The sequence below is a fragment of the Embiotoca jacksoni genome, unplaced genomic scaffold (genome assembly GCF_022577435.1).
Source record: "Embiotoca jacksoni isolate LCO1_2020_lvr unplaced genomic scaffold, fEmbJac1.0.p SCAF_12, whole genome shotgun sequence".
NCBI classification, from domain to species: Eukaryota; Metazoa; Chordata; class Actinopteri; family Embiotocidae; genus Embiotoca; species Embiotoca jacksoni.
In genome coordinates this window covers 5,903,933-5,927,265 of record NW_027185252.1, presented here as the reverse complement: position 1 = coordinate 5,927,265, position 23,333 = coordinate 5,903,933, and the positions used below count along the sequence as shown (strand labels likewise).

Below are 23,333 nucleotides of genomic sequence, written 5' to 3'. Positions count from 1 at the left end.
CCTGTACAGATGCGCAGCTCTGACCGCCCCTCCCTTCCCACTCCGCCTCATCCATCCTTTCCTATTATGCGAGTCCCACCTTCAGCATTCAGGATTTGTGCGCACAGCCAAGCGGTGAGCAGGGGACAATCAAGACATGCAATCAAGCCACATTGTTCATTACATGCAGGCTGTGCGTTGACGACATGTGTACACAGTATTTATAGGTAGCTTACGTGTACAAGAGTAAAGCAGGCTGCACCAAGTATGCATACATGGTTGGAATGAGAGTTATGTTATATTATATAAAGAATATTTTTTTAATTAAAAAAAAAAATAAGATAAAAATCTACAATACATTTTTGGAACTGTTACTCCTCACATGTTCTCTCCACCCTCAGTATATTATATTATACCATATTATATTATGTAGCTATATATAGCCCTCATATTGGTAGAAGCGTGTGCGTGTGTGTGTGTGTGTGTGTGTGTCATTATATGGTCCACTATTCCCATAATTTCCCTGAAGGCGCGCGGGCTCTCCTCACACATTCCTACGGTAGCTCCTCCCCCCCCTCCTCCCCTCCCCCTTTTTTTTTTTTTTTTTACTGCTGCGGCGGTCACGTGTCACGCAGTCCCTCCAATCAGAGCGCGTCCCAGTCGGCAGCGAGAGCAGCAAGCAGCGTCCCGAGCTCCTCGTCCGGCCACTGCGAGGTCCGACTCCGTCTGGCGACGACGACGGCAGCGGGGGGCTTGTTTTGATTAAAGTATTCCATGTTTTTTTTTTTTTTCTTTTTTTTTTTTTTCTTTTCCACCCCCAACCAACCAACCAACCAACCAACCCTCTCTCTTGCGTCGAAATCCGGGATGTTCGTCCCTCGAAGGAGACATAAAACTTTGGGAGTAAACTATCTTAAAGCGGAGAGGAGCAACTTTTTTTTTTTTTTTTTTTTTTTTTCCAACTGCCGTACTTAGTCAAAACGGGCTGACCTATGCTAAGCTAACCCGCTAGCACCACCTCCTCCTCCACCTCCTCCTCCACACACACACACACAAAAAAAAGTCTGGAATTACAGTTGAAACTCCGATTAAAAAGTCCACAAACGAGCAGGCGGACTTTGCGTTTCGCGTTTTTTTTCGGGTACCGTATGAGTGTTTACCGGCTTCCACCTTTCGAAGCGAAAGCGAGTCCCGCGGAGCTTCTCCTCCCCGTGTCCGGTCGGAGGGGGGACGGTGCAGGTGCACTTCTTCTGGCACCTGCGGGGGAAACTTGTTCATCGGCAGAGAGCTAACTTTAGCCTGTTCAGGTTCGCTTTTTTTTTTTTTTTTTTTTTTATTTAATCATAGTTTTAATTGTTTAGGATAATATTTGTTTATTTCTAGTTTTATATTTAACACGTAAAAGCGGTGGTATTAGCTGAACCTTATTTCGGCTAACCTTAGACCTCGCTAGCTTGTTATTGACCCTCACTTTTACCGGAGTGGCGACGTGGATGAAGGGTTGTAGACTCTTGTCTCTGTGTCTCTGTCTGTCTCTGTCTGTCTCTGTCTCCCACAGGACGTTACTCTGCCGCAGGGAAATCCGCTTCTACTCGTATCGGATAGTCTTAGTAGATGTGACAGTATGAGGATTTCAAAAAGTTACATTTCACCGTTTTAAAGTTGTTGTTTTTTTTATTTATTGTTGTTTTTTTTTCCATTTTGATCTAAAAAAAAAAAAAAAAAAAAAAAAAAAGCTCCGCACCCTATGGTGCCGCTACGGCCACCGAGAAATGGATGTCTCGCAGGCCGCTTTCCCAAACGGTGAAGGGCGGCCGGGCGGCGGCGGTGGTGGTGGTGGTGGTGGTGGGGGGACCGGGGAGCACGCATGGACGGAGTCCCCCGCTGTTCGGGCGTGGGCTCACTCTGCCCCGCTGTGCTCGACGCGATCCCTGTGGACAGCCGCGTATGACTACGAGGCAAGCGGCGAGGACGAGCTCAGTCTCAGACGAGGGGACGTGGTAGAGGTCCTGTCCAAGGACGCTGCGATCTCCGGGGATGAGGGGTGGTGGACAGGCAAAATCAACCACCGGGTCGGGATTTTCCCCTCCAATTATGTCACCTACCAGCCCGCTATTTACCGTCTCCCCGCTACGAGCGGGTCGGTGGGGGAACGAGAGACGGTCCCGGGCTCCCCCGTCCAGATTCCCTTCAGTGAACTGGTATTAGAGGAGATCATAGGCGTGGGTGGATTTGGCAAAGTTTACCGGGGCACATGGAAAGATCAGGAGGTCGCCGTGAAGGCTGCTCGGCAAGACCCAGATGAAGACATAACAGCCACCGCCGGCAGTGTTAAACAAGAAGCGAAGCTTTTCTCCATGCTGCAGCACCCCAACATTATTAAACTGGAAGGGCATTGTTTGGAGGAGCCCAACCTGTGCCTGGTCATGGAATATGCCCGTGGCGGGACACTGAACCGGGTGTTGACCGGAAGGCGCATCCCTCCGCACATCCTGGTCAACTGGGCCGTGCAGATCGCACGCGGGATGCACTATCTGCACGAGGAGGCCGTGGTACCCATCATCCATCGTGACCTGAAGTCCAGCAACAGTAAGTAAAGATTAAAGTCTACGTATTTAAAAAAAAAAAAAGAGAAACTGAGATAACTTTCGAAAGTCCTCGTGGGGACCGAGGAGGGCCACGCACCTGTTGCACATGCAGCTCACCACCTCCTGTTAGTTATAGTAATGTTTTATGTCTGCTGTAACTATGATAGTGTTAACTAACTTCCCAGCCTCTTTTAAAGCAATTGTTATGTTATGTCTACTTCTCCAAATCTCTCAATTCTGTTTGGCAAATCCACATCATGTATCAGCAAGTCCCACAAACAGTGATTCACTAATAACATTGGGAAATGTTTACCTTGTGCTTATAAGTTATTCGGAAAACAATCTGTCATTACAGAATAAAGCGGGTTTGATGAAAATTTATAATCCACTTATAGCTCCCCCCCCCCAACCTGGTGCAGTACTGGACCACACTCAGGATAGATTTAAAACAGTGTACTGTGTGTGTGCGAGAGAGAGAGAGAGAGAGAGAGAGAGAGAGAGAGAGAGAGTGTGTTTGTGTGTGGGGGTGGGGGGGTGCGCCATTGAGAGGATGTGAAATAGAGTCAGAGTTTGCTCAGCTGGCCCCCCATGCACTCACTCTCCCTCACCCTTTAACACACACACACCTCCCCAGCCCCCTCTCCACCAAAAGCTGAAATGTTGTTCAAATAAAGTCAGTGATTTACCAAACACATAAGGAGTCACACTCGGTACACACTGTCAGGCCATGTGCTCAACCAACCACAGCTCATACCACAGTTCAGAGAGGAAAAACAAGTCAGTCAGAGTACCTGCCTGGATATATAAATACAGAGATTAGGATTTGCTTATGGACTTAATGCAGTGCAAGAATGATGACTTATTCAGCAGGCAATGTCTGCATAGTTTTACAATTGCCAAGTCTGAAGAAATAACTCCGATTAAGAGTCTTCAGTACTTTTAAATCTCAAGATTTGAGAGTCTCTGTAACATAGCAGGCTCATGTAGCTGAACTTGGTTCTGTGCTGTCGACCGACTGTGCTCCTCCGTGGACCGGTAGTTGACAACAGGCCAGCAAACTTTAGTTTCCCAGGACTGAATAATGAATGGAAAAGGACTCGATGAGAAAAGGGCTCCGAGTCATATACCCATCGACACAGGCTACTCGGCTCAACTCGGCTATATTTATGTCTGTAATAAAGACTCCAAACACTATTTCTCCCTTTTGTGACCAGAGACTGTTATCCACCTGGGGCCATGTGGGGAGCACCTCTGGCATACTGATGTCTGGTTATCTCCAGCTGAGAGTGTCAACGTGTGAATGTTGGGCCAAAACATGTGAAATGTACACGGACCAGATCCTCCACGATCACCAGGTTCATACATTTTCATTGGATTGTAAAAGATACTGTTGTACAGATGTGGAAGGTCCATTGACTACAAAATCTGTGCATGCAGCTCAAATATACATATAGTCATAAGTCCAAACATGACAAAAAGTCCACATTGTATCTTTATATTCAGAAGAAAATAGTAAAAATATATTGTGGTAACTGAAAAAAACAACACCCAAAACGAATACCAGTATTTTAGAATATATATATATATACATATATATAATACAGTATATCTTTTAGAAATAATGTAAAGTTCATAGGTTAGTTTTTCCAACAGAATAATGAAACTAATTCACTCTATGAAATGTAAACACAACTTTATTTTGAAATGTGTCAGGGCTTTTCAAACAGTTGTGTTTTTGTGCCCTCGATGAAACGTCAGCGCAACGTTGTCTTATTTAAGATGAAGATTTGTGTTAATTACAGGGCAGATGGAGAGAAAGGATTTAACTGCTGTTTAGACTGCTTCAGCTAATCGGATGTTTGGTGAACATACAACAAACAGACTCCCCCGAACAGGCACAGTGCTGCTAACACAAGTCGGTGTGTTTGTCCTGCCACTTCACTGTGACCTAGAGGGGGAATTTAAAGCCAGAATTAGGAGAGCTCCTTCACAGTGAGCTTATTGCAGTACTGAGCTGGGATAAAAAATTTAAAAAAAAAACGGGAACACAAAATTCCCAACCAAACATGTTTTTCTGAATTCGCTCAAAATCTAGAGCTCAATGCTAAACTTTTCCCACAAATTGAGACAAACCAGACTCAGTTTTACCAACGGTGCTGTTACTAGTTGCGTGCAGTGGATCGTCCCAGGGTCAGAAGTCTGAACATCTGTAGTCGATATACAGCATTATCTAAATAAAGAGCGAATGAAAGAAGCTGTACGTGTTTGCTTAGAACCAGGGCAGTGAGTTCACAAAAGACTTTCTCCTGCACACAAACACACAAACGGCACCCTGTGGCGTTTTGGGTTGTTTTCCCAGTAAAAAAAAAAAAACTAGAATAATGCAGCTTAGAGAAGTTGTTGCATCTGCTAGTGTGGGCCTGTTGTCTGTTTGTCTTGGCATTATGTTTGCGTTGGTCAGTCTAAAAGGATGAAAGGAGGGAGAATTATCTACACAGGGGGTAAAAGGAAAATTGATACACTGCAATAAGGGGTTGTTAATCAGCAATCTGTCATTATTTTCAATATTTAATGAGGCAACATTGTTGGTGTGGCTTTTTCTCGTCTCTATTTCTGTCAAGTTGTGTCACCGGAGTATGTTTCCTCTCGGTGTAAACCAGGACATACACAGAGGAAGAACAACAAAACTTGTCCAACTTCACTCAACTACTCTGCCTGTCATTTATCAACTTCCAGTGTACACATATCCTCCACGCAGACAAACATACAGCTATTTGATCAATGATTAGCCTGTAAAGTAATATGTTGGAAGTCAGCAAGATTTGTCCAATCTCTTTTGTGTTTTTCAACCTAATCTGTAAAATCCCAGCCTGCAGGGAGGAATGTTGCTAATGAGGGATAAAAGCTTAACATACGTTTACACAATGGACTGGTCAAGCAGCGGTTGCTAGGCTACTGTGGCCAGAAGAATGGCTAGGACTCGGAGGGTCTCAAAGCCCTCGTTTTGTTTTGTTCTGTTCATATTTAATCTCCCAGAGAGCAGCGGTACTCTTTTATTGCCACAAACTGAGGGGGTTTCCCTTCTTACTTTGTTATTTTTCTCCTTCCTTCCCTTGTTCCAACCTGCTCCCACTTGCTTATTATTTTTCATGTCTACTTTTCGGCCTGTGCAATTTTCAGACTTTAAAGGATAATGATTTTAACGTCAAGTTCTTGAAAGAAATCCAAACTAACAAAGGAATTATCCTGCTAACCAGTATTGTCTGGCTGAATGTAGCCTGATGTAGCGTACGTTTTTGTGCATCAGAGCTCCACTGTCAACCAAAACTATTGTTTACTGATACTGCTGTAATGGCATTTATTCAGTGAAATAAATATGTATATAATATACTTTGTTCTGAAACAACTCTGCAACTGCTTTTGTAATTTCTGAAGAGTTGCTCGATGTTAGGCAGATGTCAATTAGCGTGCTCAGAGATTGTAAATGTAAGGGTAAAGAAAATATACAGTGTGTCCCCTAAATACAATAACATATTTCTTACGTTTTTAATTGGTTTAAATTTCTGCGGAAGACAGATCGCATAAGTTATATCAACTCCAGCGATGTCAGCAGCGTGTGTTACATAGATTAATTTATTGCTAATTTGGATTTGATCATCTTCCTTTGCTTATTTCTCCTGGTGTTATTCTTTACCTCCTTTCATTGCCCTTCCCTTCTTCCCCAGCGCATGACTTTGATTGAAATGTTTTTACACCAGGACCGGTTGAATTCACAGAGCGCCAGTTAAGGGCGAGAAATCACTGAAACCTGGCTCTGAGCCAGCACGCATAACCCACATTAACGCTGTAGTTTCACATCTTGGTGCGAGCGATAGTATGTCAGGAATGTGTGCTCGAATGCCACTGAAAGCTGATGGAGTTCCGCTTGGAGCGTGTGCAACAGCATTCTCCCATCAATCTTATGCTATTGTTGGACTTCATCACGCCGTCCCTGCGCCCCCCTCCACCCCCTCCCTCCCCGTTTCTATCTCCGTGCACCATTACTCTGCAGACCTGATAAAAAGTTGTGGAAGTACAGGACGGATTTCCCATCGTGCTGGACAAACTGAAAACAGTGCAGATGCAGTAATAAGTGCAGATAAGGTTTTGAAATCAGATTTTACAGCGATAACTGTGACACCACTGAAGGACCCTATTGTGACGGGAACCAGGGCAAAGTGTTAAGACTCGTTCAGATGAAAAGTGTTATTTCCATTTCTGTACGTGCAGCACATGAAGCCAAAGTAAGCTCCAAAATGATTAGCAGAGTTGTGATAAATCATAGTGTCATCAAGCAGTTGTCTGTTCCAATGATAAACAAAAATGGCTCAACAAATGATTACGATATTCCAGATTGTAGTCTTAAAGTAAAAAAAAACTATTATTGTTGAGGCAAGCGACAAATTTACTATTATTTTGGGCAAAAATGTCTGCCTAAGAAATTCATGTAATAAATATAATCCCAATCCCAATCAGGTTTATTTGATGGCACACAAAGGATCAGCCCACCGCACTGCTAGGTGTGAAACGAATAGGCTTTATCTTCCTTGTGAACCATCCTACTTCTGCAGGAAAAGCTCTGCAACTTCTCTCCAACCCCGTTTTTCATTACTAGGTCATAACGAGCCACACCACAGGAGAGAAAACAGTTCGGTCTGAAGTAGCTCAGATGAAGTGCCCCTCAAGAGAATCCCTTTTCCCTCCACTGATTTTTCTCTTGTCTTACTCTACTTCTGGAATAAGTAGAATCTAAGAGGAAAAGTTACCAAAGCTTGACTAGGTGTTGCAGGGCAACTTTTCTCTGGCTTCCCACAATTACCCCTGGTGACACACAGACAGTTACTGCCTGTCCTTTCTCTGACGAGAGAATGGGCAGAGGGGAGAGAGGAGGAGTTGAGATGCTTTCACTGTGTTTTTTATGACCTCTCCCTGACTGCACCTATTGTTGCAGGGCTGGGTGAAAAGGAAAAGGGCCCACAGCTGAGAAGAGCTGCCTTCCAAATCAACCAATCCCCTCCGCCGCTCGCCAAGCACATCGATAGATGCGAATACAGAAAAAGCCACTTGTTGTACACCTTTAACATTCGATATGTTTTAATTAGCCTCGCTCGGGGTTAATTCAAGCTTTTACAGACCCTGACTCGGAGAGGAAGGGGACAGACAAAGAGCAAGTGGCCCAGAGAGATGTGACCATGATAGATGGATTTAGCCAGCCATTAGCCCCGATCCTTTTCCCATCCACCAGAATGCCTGGGGGCACTCTCATTTCAAGCAGGAGAGACAGACCCGTCACTGAATGTTTAGCAGCCTTGTTTCTGCTTACTACAGGAAGCCCTCTTACACTCATGCTTAGTCAGTTGGCACAGTTAAGAAAATACTGCCTCGTCAAGTTAGGAGGCTGCGCTCTGAATTTTCACTGCAACCATCGATGGCTTTTAATTATAAATCTCTTTAGCAGCACATCCACACACTGATTCAGATTTTAAGTTTTATAAGTGGTTTGTATCATAAGAAGCACCGTTTCACACAGCAAAACTAAAATGCTTGTTTCTCTACTCTGTACTGTTGTTGCTCTTCCCGGCTTCATGTATTAAATGTATGCATCATATGCATGAAATACTATAAGAATGGATATAGCCAGGTTGTACTAAACACATTAAGGCTTGTAATGTCAATGGAGTATTACTGAAAATGAACAAAAAATTGGCAATAGTGGTGTGTCTTCCAAAATTTTTTATTTTCTTCGCTCGCTGGTTTGTTGAATTTCAGCTGCTGCAGAGTTACTGAGTGTAACTGAAGCATTTTTGGTTTATGAATGAAAGATGAAATGGTGTTTGCCCAATAATTCTATTTTCTTCCTTTTACCTCGAGGGGGAGAAGGCAATGGGAAGAAGCGTGGGACCTGCTTTGAAGGCAGCAGCTCCGCTTCTGATCTTCCCACTGTCCCACCATGAAAGATGGGTCTGCCTCAAGATCCACTGTCGGAAAGGGGAATTAAATGGGGGGTTGGACTGAGGGGTGGGGTCTGCCTTGGAGGCATATCCATCTCCAATTGCGCTGAGCTGTTGTCCGCTTCAAAACAATTACTTTTCAAAAGAGTAAGAAAATATAGACTGTTTTGAGGACTGTGACTGCAAACTATCACAGGACATTTGTGATGTTGATAAGAAATTCACGTTGGAAAAAACAGATTATATGTCCATCTTAAAGTAAACAAAATTGAGTTTATGTGCTCTATTTACCTATTTTTATTACATCGAACAATTTTCACACATCACCTGTAGCTTATGAAACTGGCAAACCTACAACCCTGACTGCAAGATAGACAAAACTGCATTTACAAATGTGAATTATAGTTTATTATGAAAATGATATGTTGACACAAGCACTGGCTCACTTTACAGTAGGAGCTTCATCTAACTATATTTCCATTTAGTATCCTCTCCAAATCTTTATGGACTTGGATCGATTAATACCGGTGAAAAGCTTTCGCTGCTGTCAAATTTAGGAATTTATATACCAACTAATGATACATTTTCCATACATTTGCTCTAACCCGCAACCTTATTTAGACCAGAGTGAACTTATTACCAGAGAAATACTATGCGCACTAAATGCACAGTTACCTCCTCTCTTTAAAAATATGGTCTGAAGGCTAAAACAATACTCAAAATTGACACCCAGTCACAGCCTGATTTCACACGTTGGCTCAGGTGTAAAGGCTTTACATGTGCTAACTTTACACTTAGTCAGTTCACTGGCAGTAGATTTATCTTTGCAGTACAGGGTGGCGTTTGACCTGGGCCTCGACGTTAAGGATGGACCTAAAAACAGGTCAACCAGAGCATCTCTTCTCCTTTTTTTTGAATGTAATTTCCCTTATTTCTTCCACCTAATTCCTCAAAAGCATATGAGCCAATATGCTTTTCAGATTTGCACGTTTGCCATGGACAGATACCGTTTTTGTGTTTCCTCATAACTTCTCGATGACGAAAGTAAAATAAAATAAATGTCTGAAACCAGTGAGATGTCTTAAATAATAACTTGAGGCTTTTTCCCATCAGTCAGGCTTATGTTTCAAGGCTGGACAAAATATCTTTGAGTTTCTTTGAACCTACTGAGATTAACCTTAGAAATTACAATAGGATGAAGGCGTTGTAGGAGGTGGACTTCAAAGAAGGGCTGGTAGCATCTGTTGGAGGTCAGTCAGTGAAGAGGCCACCATGATGAGTAACTATGATTTAGCTTCTTTTCTTCCACATGTACCTTGTTTGATGGAGTAATCTTCCCTTTACAAACTTTGCTATTAAAAAAAATATATATATCATAATATATTAAATGAGGCTAGTCCAATATTATAACAGCGCCTTTCATAAATAACTTTTTTTATATATATATTTTCACTGCTTAGTTAAGCTATTCAGGTTTACATGTCATATTTAGAACTTCACCATATGTTTAAGATTTTAGTGATTTTGGGGTGTAGACAGCAGAGTTAATATCACACGTGAGTTTTGTGACAGCAAATGTGAGCATAAATTTAGATCATAGGAGTCACGCAAAAACTTAACAATAAAGTTAATTTCTGTAGCACATTTCATTTATAAAAAAGAAAAAGCTGGTCCAAACAATAAATCTAGAAAATAATGAATAGTTGCTGCCCCAATTGATATTTTTTTGTCCTATTTATTAGGTAATATTTTTTATAATTTAATTTAATATTCATTTCTTGACAGTTAATCCTTCCATAAATGGCTAAACCCAAACAATACAATAATAATAATAATATTGCACAGTATGTTTGGACAGATTTATACATTGGATGATGACGTGCAAGACTTTATCAATCATATAATATCAGGTTAACCAGCCGTGGCTATGAAGTGTTTTCTTATTATGAGCTTCCAGAAGCCCAAAACAAAATGGCTGGCTGGTTTTAAAGGTGCTTTCTGTAGCATAACGTCAGCATGGAGTCATGTAGGCAAGAGCTAGGTCTTTTATCAGAAATTTCTAGAGGGCTGACACTGAAGTATCATGGGGCTACAAAGAAGGTATTTGGCACGATACCCTATAGGCCAATCAGCGCAGACGGGCTTATCCCAAAACCACTGTTCTGCTCGGCTGTGTAACTAACCCACCATAAGTCATTATGGCTACAGAGCCTGCTGGGAGGAATCTATGGAATCACTGAGAGCAGACTTGACAACAGGAAATAGAAGTATATCATTGGTCTAGTGAAACCTGTTTGTAATGGTATTCCTATTGTTACCGCCCGGGTAGAGGATCCCCTCATTGCCCGGGGCTAGTAACGGCACCAATACCCCTGTTATTAGTGGAGACCCATAGGAGCCTCACTACGGTTAAATGATGCTTGATTTCATTTTAGGCCCTTTGAAAATGCTTGCAGACACCTGAAAAAAAAATGTTAATTATCATCTTCTGTAACTTTGTCTGCAATTAGGGTAAAGATGAATTTGTTTTTTTTTTTATAAGAGCTAGTTTAAAAAGCAGGAATTGTCCTTTTTCGTGTTTCCCATCTTAACTGCGTGACAGATGAAGTTAAATGTTTACTTTTCTGTGTGTTTTAAATAAATAAATAAATACCTTTTAAATGATGCATCATTTAAAGAGTATACAAACTCCTGAGTGATAGCATCTTATTTTGGCAAGCATGGATTTTACTTTAATGCTAGTAAACATGTTTATACATCTTTGAGACGATTGACCAGCCTGTCATAGTTCGCATCCATCAAGTCAATGTGCTGCACAGAATAATGAGGCAACATACAGTATCAGATGTGTGCAATAATCCCGCATGTTATGTTTTAAGGTGCAAGTTGACATTTTTTTTTTCTTTTTGGTCAATTAGATGACAGATAATCAAAGCAGCATAAAACAAACAGCAAATCCTCATAGTTTACAAACTTGTGCCAGCAAATGCATTTTTTGCATGAAAAGGACTTTAGCAGTTATTGAAATCAATACTGATTATTACACTGCGTGTTGAGCATTCATTTAACCAATTTAATAAAACCTTAACATTAGTCTAAATAGAACATGTGTATGAATATTAAGCCAAAACAACACGCAAGGATATTCATGACCAGTAAATAATATTGGAAAAAAAGATTCAAATGAAATTGGCTCTAATCTGAACGTGCTGGAGAAATAAATGTTTTTAATCGAGATTTGAATACTGGTAGTGAAGCTGATGACCTGATCTGGACACACAGTGAGGTATAAAGAGTTATATATAATATAAAATCTGTTAGATACCAAATCAATTTGGTAGTAGCCAATTCTTTGAGCACACGATGGGTAAAAAAAAAAAAAAAAAGTGTGAAAGGTACCGCTAAACTGTAAGTTATTGCTAGATATGGGATTTGTGTTTTTTTATGCACTACCTTAAAAGAAATTCTGCATATATTTGTTTCAGTTTTGTGCATACACTGATATTTTATGCATTTGGTCGAGGTCTCAAAGCCAATTTCTGTCCATGTGTTCGTGTCAGCAGCGGCCCTCCTCTGCTCCCCTCCTACGTCTTTCAGCAGATCTGGTCCAAAGTTTGACACATTTGCTGCAGAAATGGTACCAAAGCCTTCCTAACTAGAATTCATAATCAGTGCGCTTTCTGTAGGTAAACCATGTCAGATGAGTCCCATGGGGTTATAAAACAAATTTGAATGTGCAACACAGGTGCACGTTTGTGCGTGACTGTGTTTTAGAAATGCAGAAAGAGTTTGTGTGTGTCTTTTGGCACGTCTTCGTTCCGTGCCGATGTGGAGGAGTAGGTCCAAGGTCAGCGAGTGATAGATAATACAGTTCGTCAAGAAACTCAAGTGGCATGATGTGTTTTTCAACACTTCCACTATGTATATTTATCACGACGTCCCTTGTTCCCATGGGAACCACAGCGTGTACACAGAAGTGTTTTCTTTTCATGTTTTCTGTTTTATTTTGAATTATTAACTCAACACCTCACTCGCATTGTCAAACCACATACAGGCTCATTCAGAGTCACATGTGAGCTTCTTCTCTGCTGTGTGTCCACACAGCTGATAGGATGTGTTCAAACTGACCTGAAGTGTCCGTGTGCAAGTAATGAAATGGGAAAGTTTGTAATGTGAGAGCATCTTGGCAGTGGCAAAAACAAATGTGGAAAATAATACCCAAAGGATCAAAGGGTCTTTTTTGGCTGTTGATACACCACTTCGTGGAAAAGGCTGCTTTGTGCTATCGGAGGGATAAAATTAATATTTGGATATTGTTGTATCTGCACAGTTATTGCTGTTGAAAGGAAACATTGGACGTTAGAAAGATGTTGCTACTCCCCAGTCACACCTGGCTGTCGGTGGCAAAGGTTCACTTCAAACAGATGAAATGCTCTCAAAGTGGCTGATTTCTGTGTTTACTAATGATACATGGATGAGTTTTCTCTTACCTGTAGCTTGTTTTTACTCTTTTTTTTTGTTTTGCTTGTTAACGTGCATATTTGTTTGGTTTTTAAAATACTATTGGTCTTTCTCAAACTGATTCTCGTGATGTTCTCACGCGTCGACTCTTTTGTCCTCAACCAGGACCAGCCAGAAAAGAAAAAAAACACATGTTTGTGCAAGTCTGTCATTTTTCAACACTTGATTGGCACCGAGGGTCTTGACTTAACACGTCAGCGAGCTGTTGCTTGACGGTGGCAGAGGTCTCGGGCCGGGTGTAGTGTTACCGGCAGGTTCGGAGGGTTCCGGCTGTTCTTTAATGTGTTAAACAGTTCTAGGACCCGAGGACAGGTGCTTTGTGGCGCTGTCAGCCTTCTGTTTCTACAGTAATAAATGACCTGCATACCGCTGTTGGCCCTCTTGAATATCGACTATCATCTCCTCACCTGCATGGTTGTCCTTTTCTCTGTCCCCCCAACTCTTTGTGTCTCCCTTTCTTTCATTCTTCTTTCTCTTCCACTCCCCCTCACATCAGTCACTTTCATCCCCATCCTGTATTTCCACTTTTCCTTTTCTCTCAATCACACATCGCTTGCTGTGCCCTTTCTCTCATGTGTATTTATGTTCATTTTTGCCTCTCTGATATTATGCTTTTTCCTGCCCTCTCCTTTTTCAGTTTTATTACTTGAAACAATTGAGAATGACGACATCGGGAGAAAGACCTTGAAGATCACGGATTTCGGCCTGGCCAGGGAGTGGCACAAAACCACAAAAATGTCAGCAGCAGGCACCTACTCCTGGATGGCCCCCGAGGTCATCAAATCATCTCTCTTCTCCAAAGGCAGTGACGTCTGGAGGTATGATAAGTGGCACACTACACGCAGGTGCCAGATAAAAAAAAGATCTACTCTTTCTCGTCTGCCTGACATTATTCCTCTTTCCTTTGTTTAGTAATCATTTATTTTTCTTTTTTATCGCCACCCACCAGTTATGGCGTCTTGCTGTGGGAGCTGTTAACGGGGGAGGTGCCGTACCGTGGGATAGACGGTCTGGCTGTTGCGTACGGCGTGGCAGTCAACAAGTTAACTCTACCGATCCCCTCCACCTGCCCTGAACCCTTCGCTAAGCTCATGGAAGGTAAAAGTGGTGTCAAATTAGGTTATTTTTAGCTTTATTTGTTCAGGATATCTCGGACATCTGTTTCGCATGAGAGACCTTAGAACAGGTTATACTGTCGACACACAAAATCCCATCAATGACACTAATGTAAAACAGTTATCACACACAGACAACCACGCTGTCAGAAATATTAGCCAGTAAAGCTTTAAAGTCTCAGAGAAATGACAGGTTTTTTAACTAATTGATGACATTACTAAAGGGGAATCATTTCTTAAAGCTACACACATACAGTAGAAAGGCAAACAAAAGGATTGTAGAGACTGCATATGCTCGTTGAGAATATTTCAGATGTCTATTTGTGGTTATTTATGTTGTGTTTTGTTTTTGCAAAACAACGATCGGTCGAAATGTTTGTTTTTTTGGTTGCCAGACAAAAGATCACCAGAGGAGGACCCCTTTCCTTCTTGCTTGTAAAATGATGTGGCAAACTTGTCAATAAAATCTGACACAAACAGGGTTGTCATGGTCACAACATTTTTGTTGACAAATGATTGTCATACAAATAGCTGCAATTAACGATTCATTGGCTGTTTTATGGTGCTATTATAGCATAGGCCAATTATATTTTGATAATACATACACACCTTCTGAAGAACAACAACCACCAAGTGGCATTGAACATTTGAAGATAAATATAAATTATATTTCCGTTAACCTTTTAGGTTTTGTAAAAAGCAAAAAAAAAAAAAATCACAGGACAGATCTGACATATACGACAACTTAAATAGCGTCTTACTGAAATATACGAAGAAATCGCAGATAATGAAAGGTACCAATAATCTAACGATTATGCTAAACTTTTGTGGTCGGCTCAAGTAATCATGATCAGGCAATCAGACAAGACTCTTAGTTGAATTCTGCTTTAATGTGAGGATTTTCACTCGGTAGTTGTTTTGCACTGGATAATATTTGTATGGTAACAGATTTTGAGAAGAAGCACAATTTGACCAAAGTCTGCCTCCAGGATTTCCGTCAACAATATTGTTTGGGAATATGTGAAGCCATCTTTCAGTATCAGAGTGTTTGTTGTTCACAGTGGGCACATTTAGTTAATATCATTTCACACATCTTAATTTTCCCCACAACAGGACAGAAGTAATTCCACGAACTGCAGTAGTTTTGTGTTTTTAATGCGCAGATGAAACGGTACACAGACACCCCAGTGACAAGTGTTTGTGAATGTGTGCAGAGTGCTGGGACCAGGACCCCCATGTGCGTCCCTCCTTCTCCTGCATCCTGGAGCAGCTGTCGGCCATCGAGGAGGCGGTGATGGCCACCATGCCCCAGGACTCCTTCCACAGCATGCAGGACGACTGGCGTGTGGAGATCCAGGAGATGTTTGATGAGCTCAGGACCAAAGAGAAGGTGGGCCGGAGTGACGAGACCCGCACTGAAAAACATCCGAGTTTCGTAGCGCCTGACGTTATACCACACACGCGGTTCGAGGATAGATATTGTACATAAGATATATCCTGGAGTTCCTTCTCTGCCTGCTCTGTATCACGCCGTCGGGGGAAGTTAGACCTGAAGCTCGCTGTTCTCTGCTGGTTTGGTTTTTAGTGACAGTACATGTATCACTCTGGACAGCTTTTACAGACTTCAATGTTTAATTGGTTACTTTCAGCGGATTAGCTAATCTCACATTTAACAAAACGATTCATTAATGCAGAGGTGCTTTAGCGTACTTCCCCTCGTTAAGACCTTAATCTGCTTCCTGTACAAGTCTACCGTTGTTGGTTGAAAGTGGGAGGTTAATTAGTGTTTAGAGAAATAGCAGAATCAGCACAGAGCTGGGTCAACGAACGATGAACTGAACAATGTGGATATTAATAACTCCACAGGTGGTGTTGTTTTAGGGGAATTTTCTACTACAGATTTATGTATTTTGCTTTGTACTAGTTCACCGGTTTTACTAAAGACTCTTTTGAAACCTTTGTGTTGTGTAATTTAAGAGTCACCCAGACTAAGCAAATCATGCTCAGTTGATTTTCTTTGTTGCCTCACTAATACAGTATGTAAAGATTTCATAAATCCAGAGGAGAAAAAAAATAGCTTTCAGTATTAGCTAACATTTTCCCATCGCACATTTTCTGACTCGTATAATTAGCCTTTGTGTCAGCAGATTTTCTGTAAACATCTCAGTAATCTGTGTCGAGGTGGGTGGCTGAAGGGGTTTGACTAGAAAGCCGCTTGATGGAAGTCATCCAGTAAGGATTATTATTACTCAGCTGAGAGCAATTAAAGAGAAAATAGAGGGAATGAAGAAAGGGTAAACCATGGGAGGAGACAAGACTGTGTAACTGTGTAACACAGCCTGAAACAGCAGGCAGTAATCTCCTGAAGACGGCTTGTTATGGATGGTGTTATCTAATACGCTCACTCCTTCCTGTTTTATAGGTTTCTGTTTGTTTGTTTTTTACTGTCTTCAAACGGAAAAGAGTGTAAATCCTAATATATACGAGACATGACTGTAAAAGCGGCGCTGAATAATAATCCATAGAAGGCTTTGTAGATTAATAAGGCACTTTCCGGCCAAACAAGGCCAGTATTAGAGCTGACACCTCAAATGTGACGAATCAAATCATCCGTCTGAGACTGGGATTCCTCGAGTTCGGCAGAGTTTGGTAACCGGAGGCTCATGTAGAAATGGGAAGGTTGTGACGGGTGGGCTAAGACCGGGTGTCACTGGATGAGGACCCCGTACTTGGCCAAGGTCAAGTCTGTCGGTCTTCAGAGCAGGCCGCTGGGACTGCGGTGGAGGTCGTGGGGGAGCACAGGGTCGTCCGGTCGGGGGGCAAGGCCAGGAACAGTTGCGAGTTTTCAACTGCAATGTCTCGCCGCAGCTGAAGGTCCACGGGCGCGACGGACGGGGCGACAAGAAGCCCCGGTGGCAGCGTCGGCTTCAGGAGACCCGCTCGGATGCCACGGGGAAAGCAACAGATTTCAAATTTCTGTCCCAACCCCATTTTGACTGTGTTTTAACGGAGCAGCTCCGCAAAACCTGTAAACAGACTTTTAACGTGCAAAATTGGTGGATTCTCCTTTAAGAGAGAAGGTTTCAGTGCGCAGAAGGTTTCTCAAGGGTGTCAGTTTCTTGCCCCGCGTTTTAATGGTGCTGCCATCATCTGAAATCTGTCTGCCAGTTTGGACTACACGCATCTTAACACGTGGTTCTTCCAGGAGCTGCGTTCCAGGGAAGAGGAGCTGACGCGAGCCGCCCTGCAGCAGAAGTCTCAGGAGGAGCTGCTGAAGCGTCGGGAGCAGCAGCTGGCCGAGCGGGAGATCAACGTGTTGGAGAGAGAGCTCAACATCCTCATTTTCCAGCTCAACAAAGACAAGCCCAACGTGAAGAAGAGGAAGGGCAAATTCAAACGCTCCCGCCTCAAACTGAAGGATGGAAACCGCATCAGCCTGCCCTCGGGTGAGCAAAACAACTGAGCGGATGTGTTGACTTGACGAGAAGTCAATCCCTGGAAATGAATGGGAGGTGTTGACTGATAACTGCAGTCCAGGCGGCACCTAGTGTGTCAACCTGTGTTACACTAGAGCCACCTGAAGTACCCACACCGCACAGTACCTTCAACAACAAAAAAAGTACTAACAAATACAAATTACCCTGAATAATTAATCAAACAGGGAATCATGACTCTCGTCAAAACATTTAGCCAAATGTCAGCAAAATAAATAATTAAGGGTTGGAGGCTGCCGCTCAGACGGTAGAGTGGGTTGCGCACCAATCGGAAGGTCGTCTGTTCAATCCCCAGCTCCTCCTGTCCACATCAAGCAAGACACTGAACCCTAAAAAAAAAAGAAAAGAGATTTGCTCCTGATGGTGTACCATCGGTGTGTTGTAAGTCGCTTTGGATAAAAGCATCAGCTAAATGAAATGTAATGTGTTAAATTACTAAACAGTAAATATCCCCGACACTGCACATTTTAGAGTGTCTTTTTATTGTGATCAGTCTATACCGATGCTGCCGAATCAGCATCCTGACGTGCCACACAGGTCGGGTGGAGGAAAAAAAAAAATTCAGTTTTAAATCTTTTACTTCAACGTGTGGAGAAATGGGGGTCGTGTTTGTATTGTTGTTGCGTTCGCAGCGGTGTGTAGCGCTTGCGACGGTGGTGAACCTCGCTCGCCGCGCTCGACATACAAGCGCACGCGTACTAAAGCACTCTCTCCGCACTGTAATGACGGTATTGTACGTTGCACACGTTGCAGACTTCCAACATAAGATCACCGTGCAGGCGTCGCCTTCCACGGACAAGAGGCGGAGCCTTCACAGCACCAGCTCCTCTCCTCCCAGCAGTCCCACGCTCATCCCCCGGCTACGAGCCATCCAGCGTAAGTTCACGTTGTTGTTGTATTGTTGTTGTTGTTGTTGTTGTTGTTGTTGTTGTTTTTGCACCTTCATGCGAATTCCGATTTTCTCAGGTTGTGACCGGTATGTTTGTCCGCCTGTTACGGAGTGAAGAAATCACATCAACTCACTGAGAGCTTCATGGGAACAGCGTCACTCAGTGTTTAGAGCCACGTCAACAAAAGCTTCCCGAGCCGCAAGCAGGCAGCCAGTTGTTTGAACAGTTTGATAAAGATGTTAGTCACGCACCGACACCCTTGTAATAACTGAAGCGAATTCCTCTTGTGCATTTACGGTAGACGGTGATTTTCAGACTGGGGGTGTAGATTGTTGCTCAGAGCTGTAATAGTCCTCACAGACGTGTTTGATATGGATCAAAATTCTGAAAAAGAAAATGTAAGCAATAAAAATAATAAATTTGTAAATAATACATGAATAATAACAATAGATAATCAAGCAAACAACACAAAAGCGTAGAAATGATAATACAAATAATCAATGATAAAATCTGAATGCAATTCAAATTGAAATTGGGCCCAATCAGGAAATGCCAGTGAGAAGAAGGACGTTTTAAATCGAGATTTAAAAACCGTTACTGGAGTTTGCCAGATTGCTCGATAAGGTATTTTATTTGTGGCTGCTGCGGCCAAAGAACTCAAAAACAGGCCGAGGCGGCGCTGCTTCGCGTCTGAGGTTCAGCATTCGAAGCTTTGTTTCGCAGCATTCACAAACGACCGCAGGAGCCGAGTCGGCGGCGGCGGCGGCGGCGGCGTGTGACGCTCGTGTTGGCCGGCGGTAACGTGTATGTTTCCCTCCCCAGTGACGTCCCACACGCGGCGGGACAGTTTGTATGTTTACCAACAGGATGTCGATCTGACCGGCGAGCTCGCGGCCTACTCCGGGTTCAGGAGGAAAGGCAAGCTATTGGCTGCTCGCAGGGCAGCGTGGGCGTGTCCGATGGCACCGGGCGCCGCACGTGGTGAGAGGCCTCGGTGCCGAACGGCGTCGGCGGGGGGGTGTGCGGATTGACGAGGTTTTTCCTGACGGGGTGGATGTGTTTTTTGGTTTTTTTGGGTGGTGAGGGGGGGGGTGTTTGCTGCTTCTTCAAATTGTCTCACGGGGTCCTAACCTGGAAATCAAACGAGCGGGTGACAGTGATGAGGCGAAGCCGCCGATGTCTGACGTTCAGATTTAATTTGAATCGTCTTTTGTTGTGTCTGGTGAACTAGTTCATTGGCATTTAAAAAAAACAAAAACCCCCGTTGTTATCAGAGCTGGTCATTAACACGTCTTCTTGGCCCTCGTCTGTCGCTGCGACATATCTGGTGGACCCCGACTTCACTCGCACCTTCTCGGAACTTCACGACGACTAACCAACTCCTGCGAGGAACTTTTGTAACGGTGTTTTGGGGGTTTTTACTTTCGGCTTGTTGGCTTTTTGAATTTTTGCCGAAATTAACAGACATCGTCCGACAATATTTTCCAGTATGAAAAGGTGAAAAAGTCACTCTGAGTTATTGAAATAATTCATTTGTATTTATTCGGTGTAAAATAGTATTAGACTGGATGTTATTTAGACCGTATTTAGGCTTTAAGAGAGAGAACATAATCATTCTGGAGAGAGATCACTGTTGGGGTTTTCACAGACGGCACAATACCGACTAACAAGTCTCCTCCAGACTCCTCCCCCCCCCCCCCCCCCCCCCCCCCCCGTCAGGGGCGTCTGCTTGCCAGATAGTTTTGGCTCTGTGGTCAAACTTCACTGTCGCTGTGTTAACAGTCACTCAAGACGAGAGCAACCGTACGTGGGGCCGCAGCTCCCTCTTCAGGCCGGAGGAGTTTGATGACGTGAAAAAGGGAATCAAGAAGAAAGGAAGAACCTGGGGCCCCAGTTCAGTGCAGAGCAAAGAGAGGCCTGCTGCTGCTGAGAGGTACGCTGTGTTTACACACACACACACACACACACACACACACACACACACACACACACACACACACACACACACACACACACACACACACACCCGGCCGCTGATTTTTCAGTCGTCTTCAGACGTGGAATGACTTCTGATTGGCGCACAGTTAATTTGGAGAATCCCTTAACACACAGACACGCAGTCGTTGACTCAGTCCGCTTTATGTTTCCCGTCTGCGTGTGTTGTCCCCAGAGTGCGTCCCCTGTCGGACGGCAGCAACCCCTGGTCCACCAGCCTGGTGAAGTCCCAGAAATCTGTCCCCCTCGCTGCCCTGTTCGCTGAACAAGGTGAGCTGAATGTTCCACCCCAGTGACGCTGATCGATTCGAGAGTTGAGTTTGTTCACGATGTGCGACGTCCACGTCTCGTGTTTTCAGCGGGTGCCGGTAAAGATGAGGCGTTCTCCCAGGAATGTCCAGACAGCAGCTCCAAACCAAAGCAGCTCAAGTTCCCCAACCAGGTGTACATCGATCTACCTCTGTGGAGGGACGAGCAGCAGCCCCAGAGCCCCGGTGGAAACTGCGTGCCGGGAGACGCCGGGGTCGGGGCGGCGGGTCAGGGGGGCCCGCCGGAGTCCCCGGACGACCCCTACACCACCACGTCCACCTCGTCCACCTCCACCACCCCGCAGCTCACACCCACCAACAGCCTGAAAAGGACATCAGCTCGCCGCAAGACCGACTCCGTGCTGTACGGCTGCGGCTCGCTGCTGGCTTCGGTCGCGCTCGGTTACGACATCCGGGAGGCTCTCAAAAACTCCGCCCCCGGAGACGACTGCGAGCCCCCGCGGGAGGAGAAAGAGAAGAAGAAGAAGGAGGGCCTGTTTCAGCGCGCGACCCGCTTCCGCCGCAGCACCTCGCCGCCGAGCGGCCGCTCCCGCAAAGACGAGGCGTCGTCGAACCACACCTCCGCGCAACCCGTCAATCTCATCTCCATGTCGGCCATCATGGAATGCAACTCCACCAAGTGTCTCCTGCAGTCCGAGGCGGAGGTGTCGGAGTCCAACCCCGGGCGGGCGGAGCGCGTGGCCGCCGACCACCCCGCGGAGCCGCCCGGAACCCCCGGTACGGCGGCATCCGCAGAAGGCCAGAGTGTCGAGGCTGCAGCTAAAACGCAGACGCCGGTGCAAACCCAAAGCCAGCCGCTCGAGCAGAGCAACCGCAACACGGGGTCACGTCTCCGCCGAAAGAAATACACCACCAACCACAACAGTGAGTACCACGAAGCGGTGGAGCGAGCACGTGTCGACAGATTCTTCCAAATATTTGCACTCAATGAAAATGTATCTCGTCCGTTCACAGCCAACGGCCCGCCCACGCTGCCTCCTCCGGCCGCGCAGAAGAAGCAGGAGAAGGAGAAGGAGAAGGAGAAGGACGCAGCGTCAGAGAAGCCCTCCGGCGGAGAGGCCTTCTCCAGACCCCGGCCGGTGTCGTTCCGGGCCAAACCCCACACCTGGGCCCTGCTGCGGGGGCGCAACAAGAGCTACTCGCTGGGCCACTACTCCGGAGGGAAGACGGCGCAGAACCTGAACATGGTGCTGTCCTCGGACGTGGGGGTGGGGGTGGGCTGCTCCCTGCTGGACATGGACACGGAGGGCCAGAAGCGGGACTGCACGGTGCCGCTCTGCCGCATTCAGAGCTCCCCGGGACGGCCCTCCGTCTTCGAGCTGGAGAAGGAGTTCCTCTCTTAGGGGCCTCGAGAAGCGATGATCCGCTGTGGTTGTAGTTCGTCCCGTACAAGAACATACAGGCGAGAGTTTTTGGCCCGGAGCTCCTGGAGGGTTTACAAAAAACAAAACCAGGCTGCCTTTGTTCCCGTTTGGAATTTTTTTTTTTTTTTTTTTTTTTTTTAAAGAGTTCTTTACGGAACTATAGAACCCGGCGTTGTCTTAGTTCTAGAACATAGTGACGTTGGTGTTCTGGAGTTCTGGAACACGCCTGCGTCACAGGAGTTCTAGAATGTGTCTCTCCAGCCTTACACACACACACACACACACACACACGCACGCACACACACACACACACACACACACACACACACACACACACACACAGCCTGGTCTCATTCTAGAACCCACTCGCAGTTCTGAAACTTGAGCAGAACATTCCAGAGCCGGATCAGCAGCTCGTCGTCTGACCCCTCGGTGCTCGACTGCCACCTCCGTTCGCCCATCTCTCCCTCTCTCTCTCTCTCTCTCTCCCTTCGTCCCCCCCGTCCCGTCCAGTCCCCCTCCTGTTCACCTTTCTTGTTCTGTCAGTGCAGCTAAACGTTGACCGCTGCTGCAGCTTTCGCAACACAATACCCTCACCTTTTTATTTATATATATATTTTTATAGGTAATTTAATATGAAGAGACTTGACCTTACCTTAGCAAACCAGCAGGACAAACATTCCATGTCAGTTTCAAAGCTGTGTGATCACGCTTTTAGATTTTTTTTTTTTTTTTTTTTGGACTTGAGAATCATGCATGCGAGTACCCTGAAAATGTTGAACAAAAAAAAACAAAACAAAAAAAAAACAAAAAAAGCATTATTCCTTGTTTGTAAATATTTCTTTTTATCCACGATCAGCCTAATGCTGGCAGTTGTTTTGTATCGCATATATGCTGTTTTACGACCGTTTAAAAGTCAGCGACGCTGCAGTACAGTTTGGGTTCTCGGGGAAAGGCGACACGCCGCATCGTAGTCGGGACGCGCGTTTGTTTCCACCCGGAACGCCCCGAAGATTTTTTTTAATTTTTTTTTTTTTTTTTTTTTTTTTTTAGAGAACGCGGGTAGAA

General features: G+C 44.6%; 1 protein-coding gene across 1 annotated transcript; it reads left to right on the top strand.

The window, feature by feature from the left end:
* The first annotated feature begins 1,713 nt into the window (after positions 1–1,713).
* On the top strand, positions 1,714–22,429 carry map3k21 (mitogen-activated protein kinase kinase kinase 21). Its single transcript, XM_069144425.1, has 10 exons — positions 1,714–2,568; positions 13,716–13,896; positions 14,028–14,176; positions 15,408–15,583; positions 17,399–17,639; positions 18,441–18,563; positions 20,360–20,510; positions 20,748–20,842; positions 20,932–21,765; positions 21,856–22,429. The coding sequence occupies exons 1-10, from the start codon at positions 1,752–1,754 to the stop codon at positions 22,242–22,244; spliced, it is 3,156 nt and encodes a 1,051-aa protein (XP_069000526.1). The 5' UTR covers positions 1,714–1,751; the 3' UTR covers positions 22,245–22,429.
* The last annotated feature ends 904 nt before the right edge of the window (positions 22,430–23,333 follow it).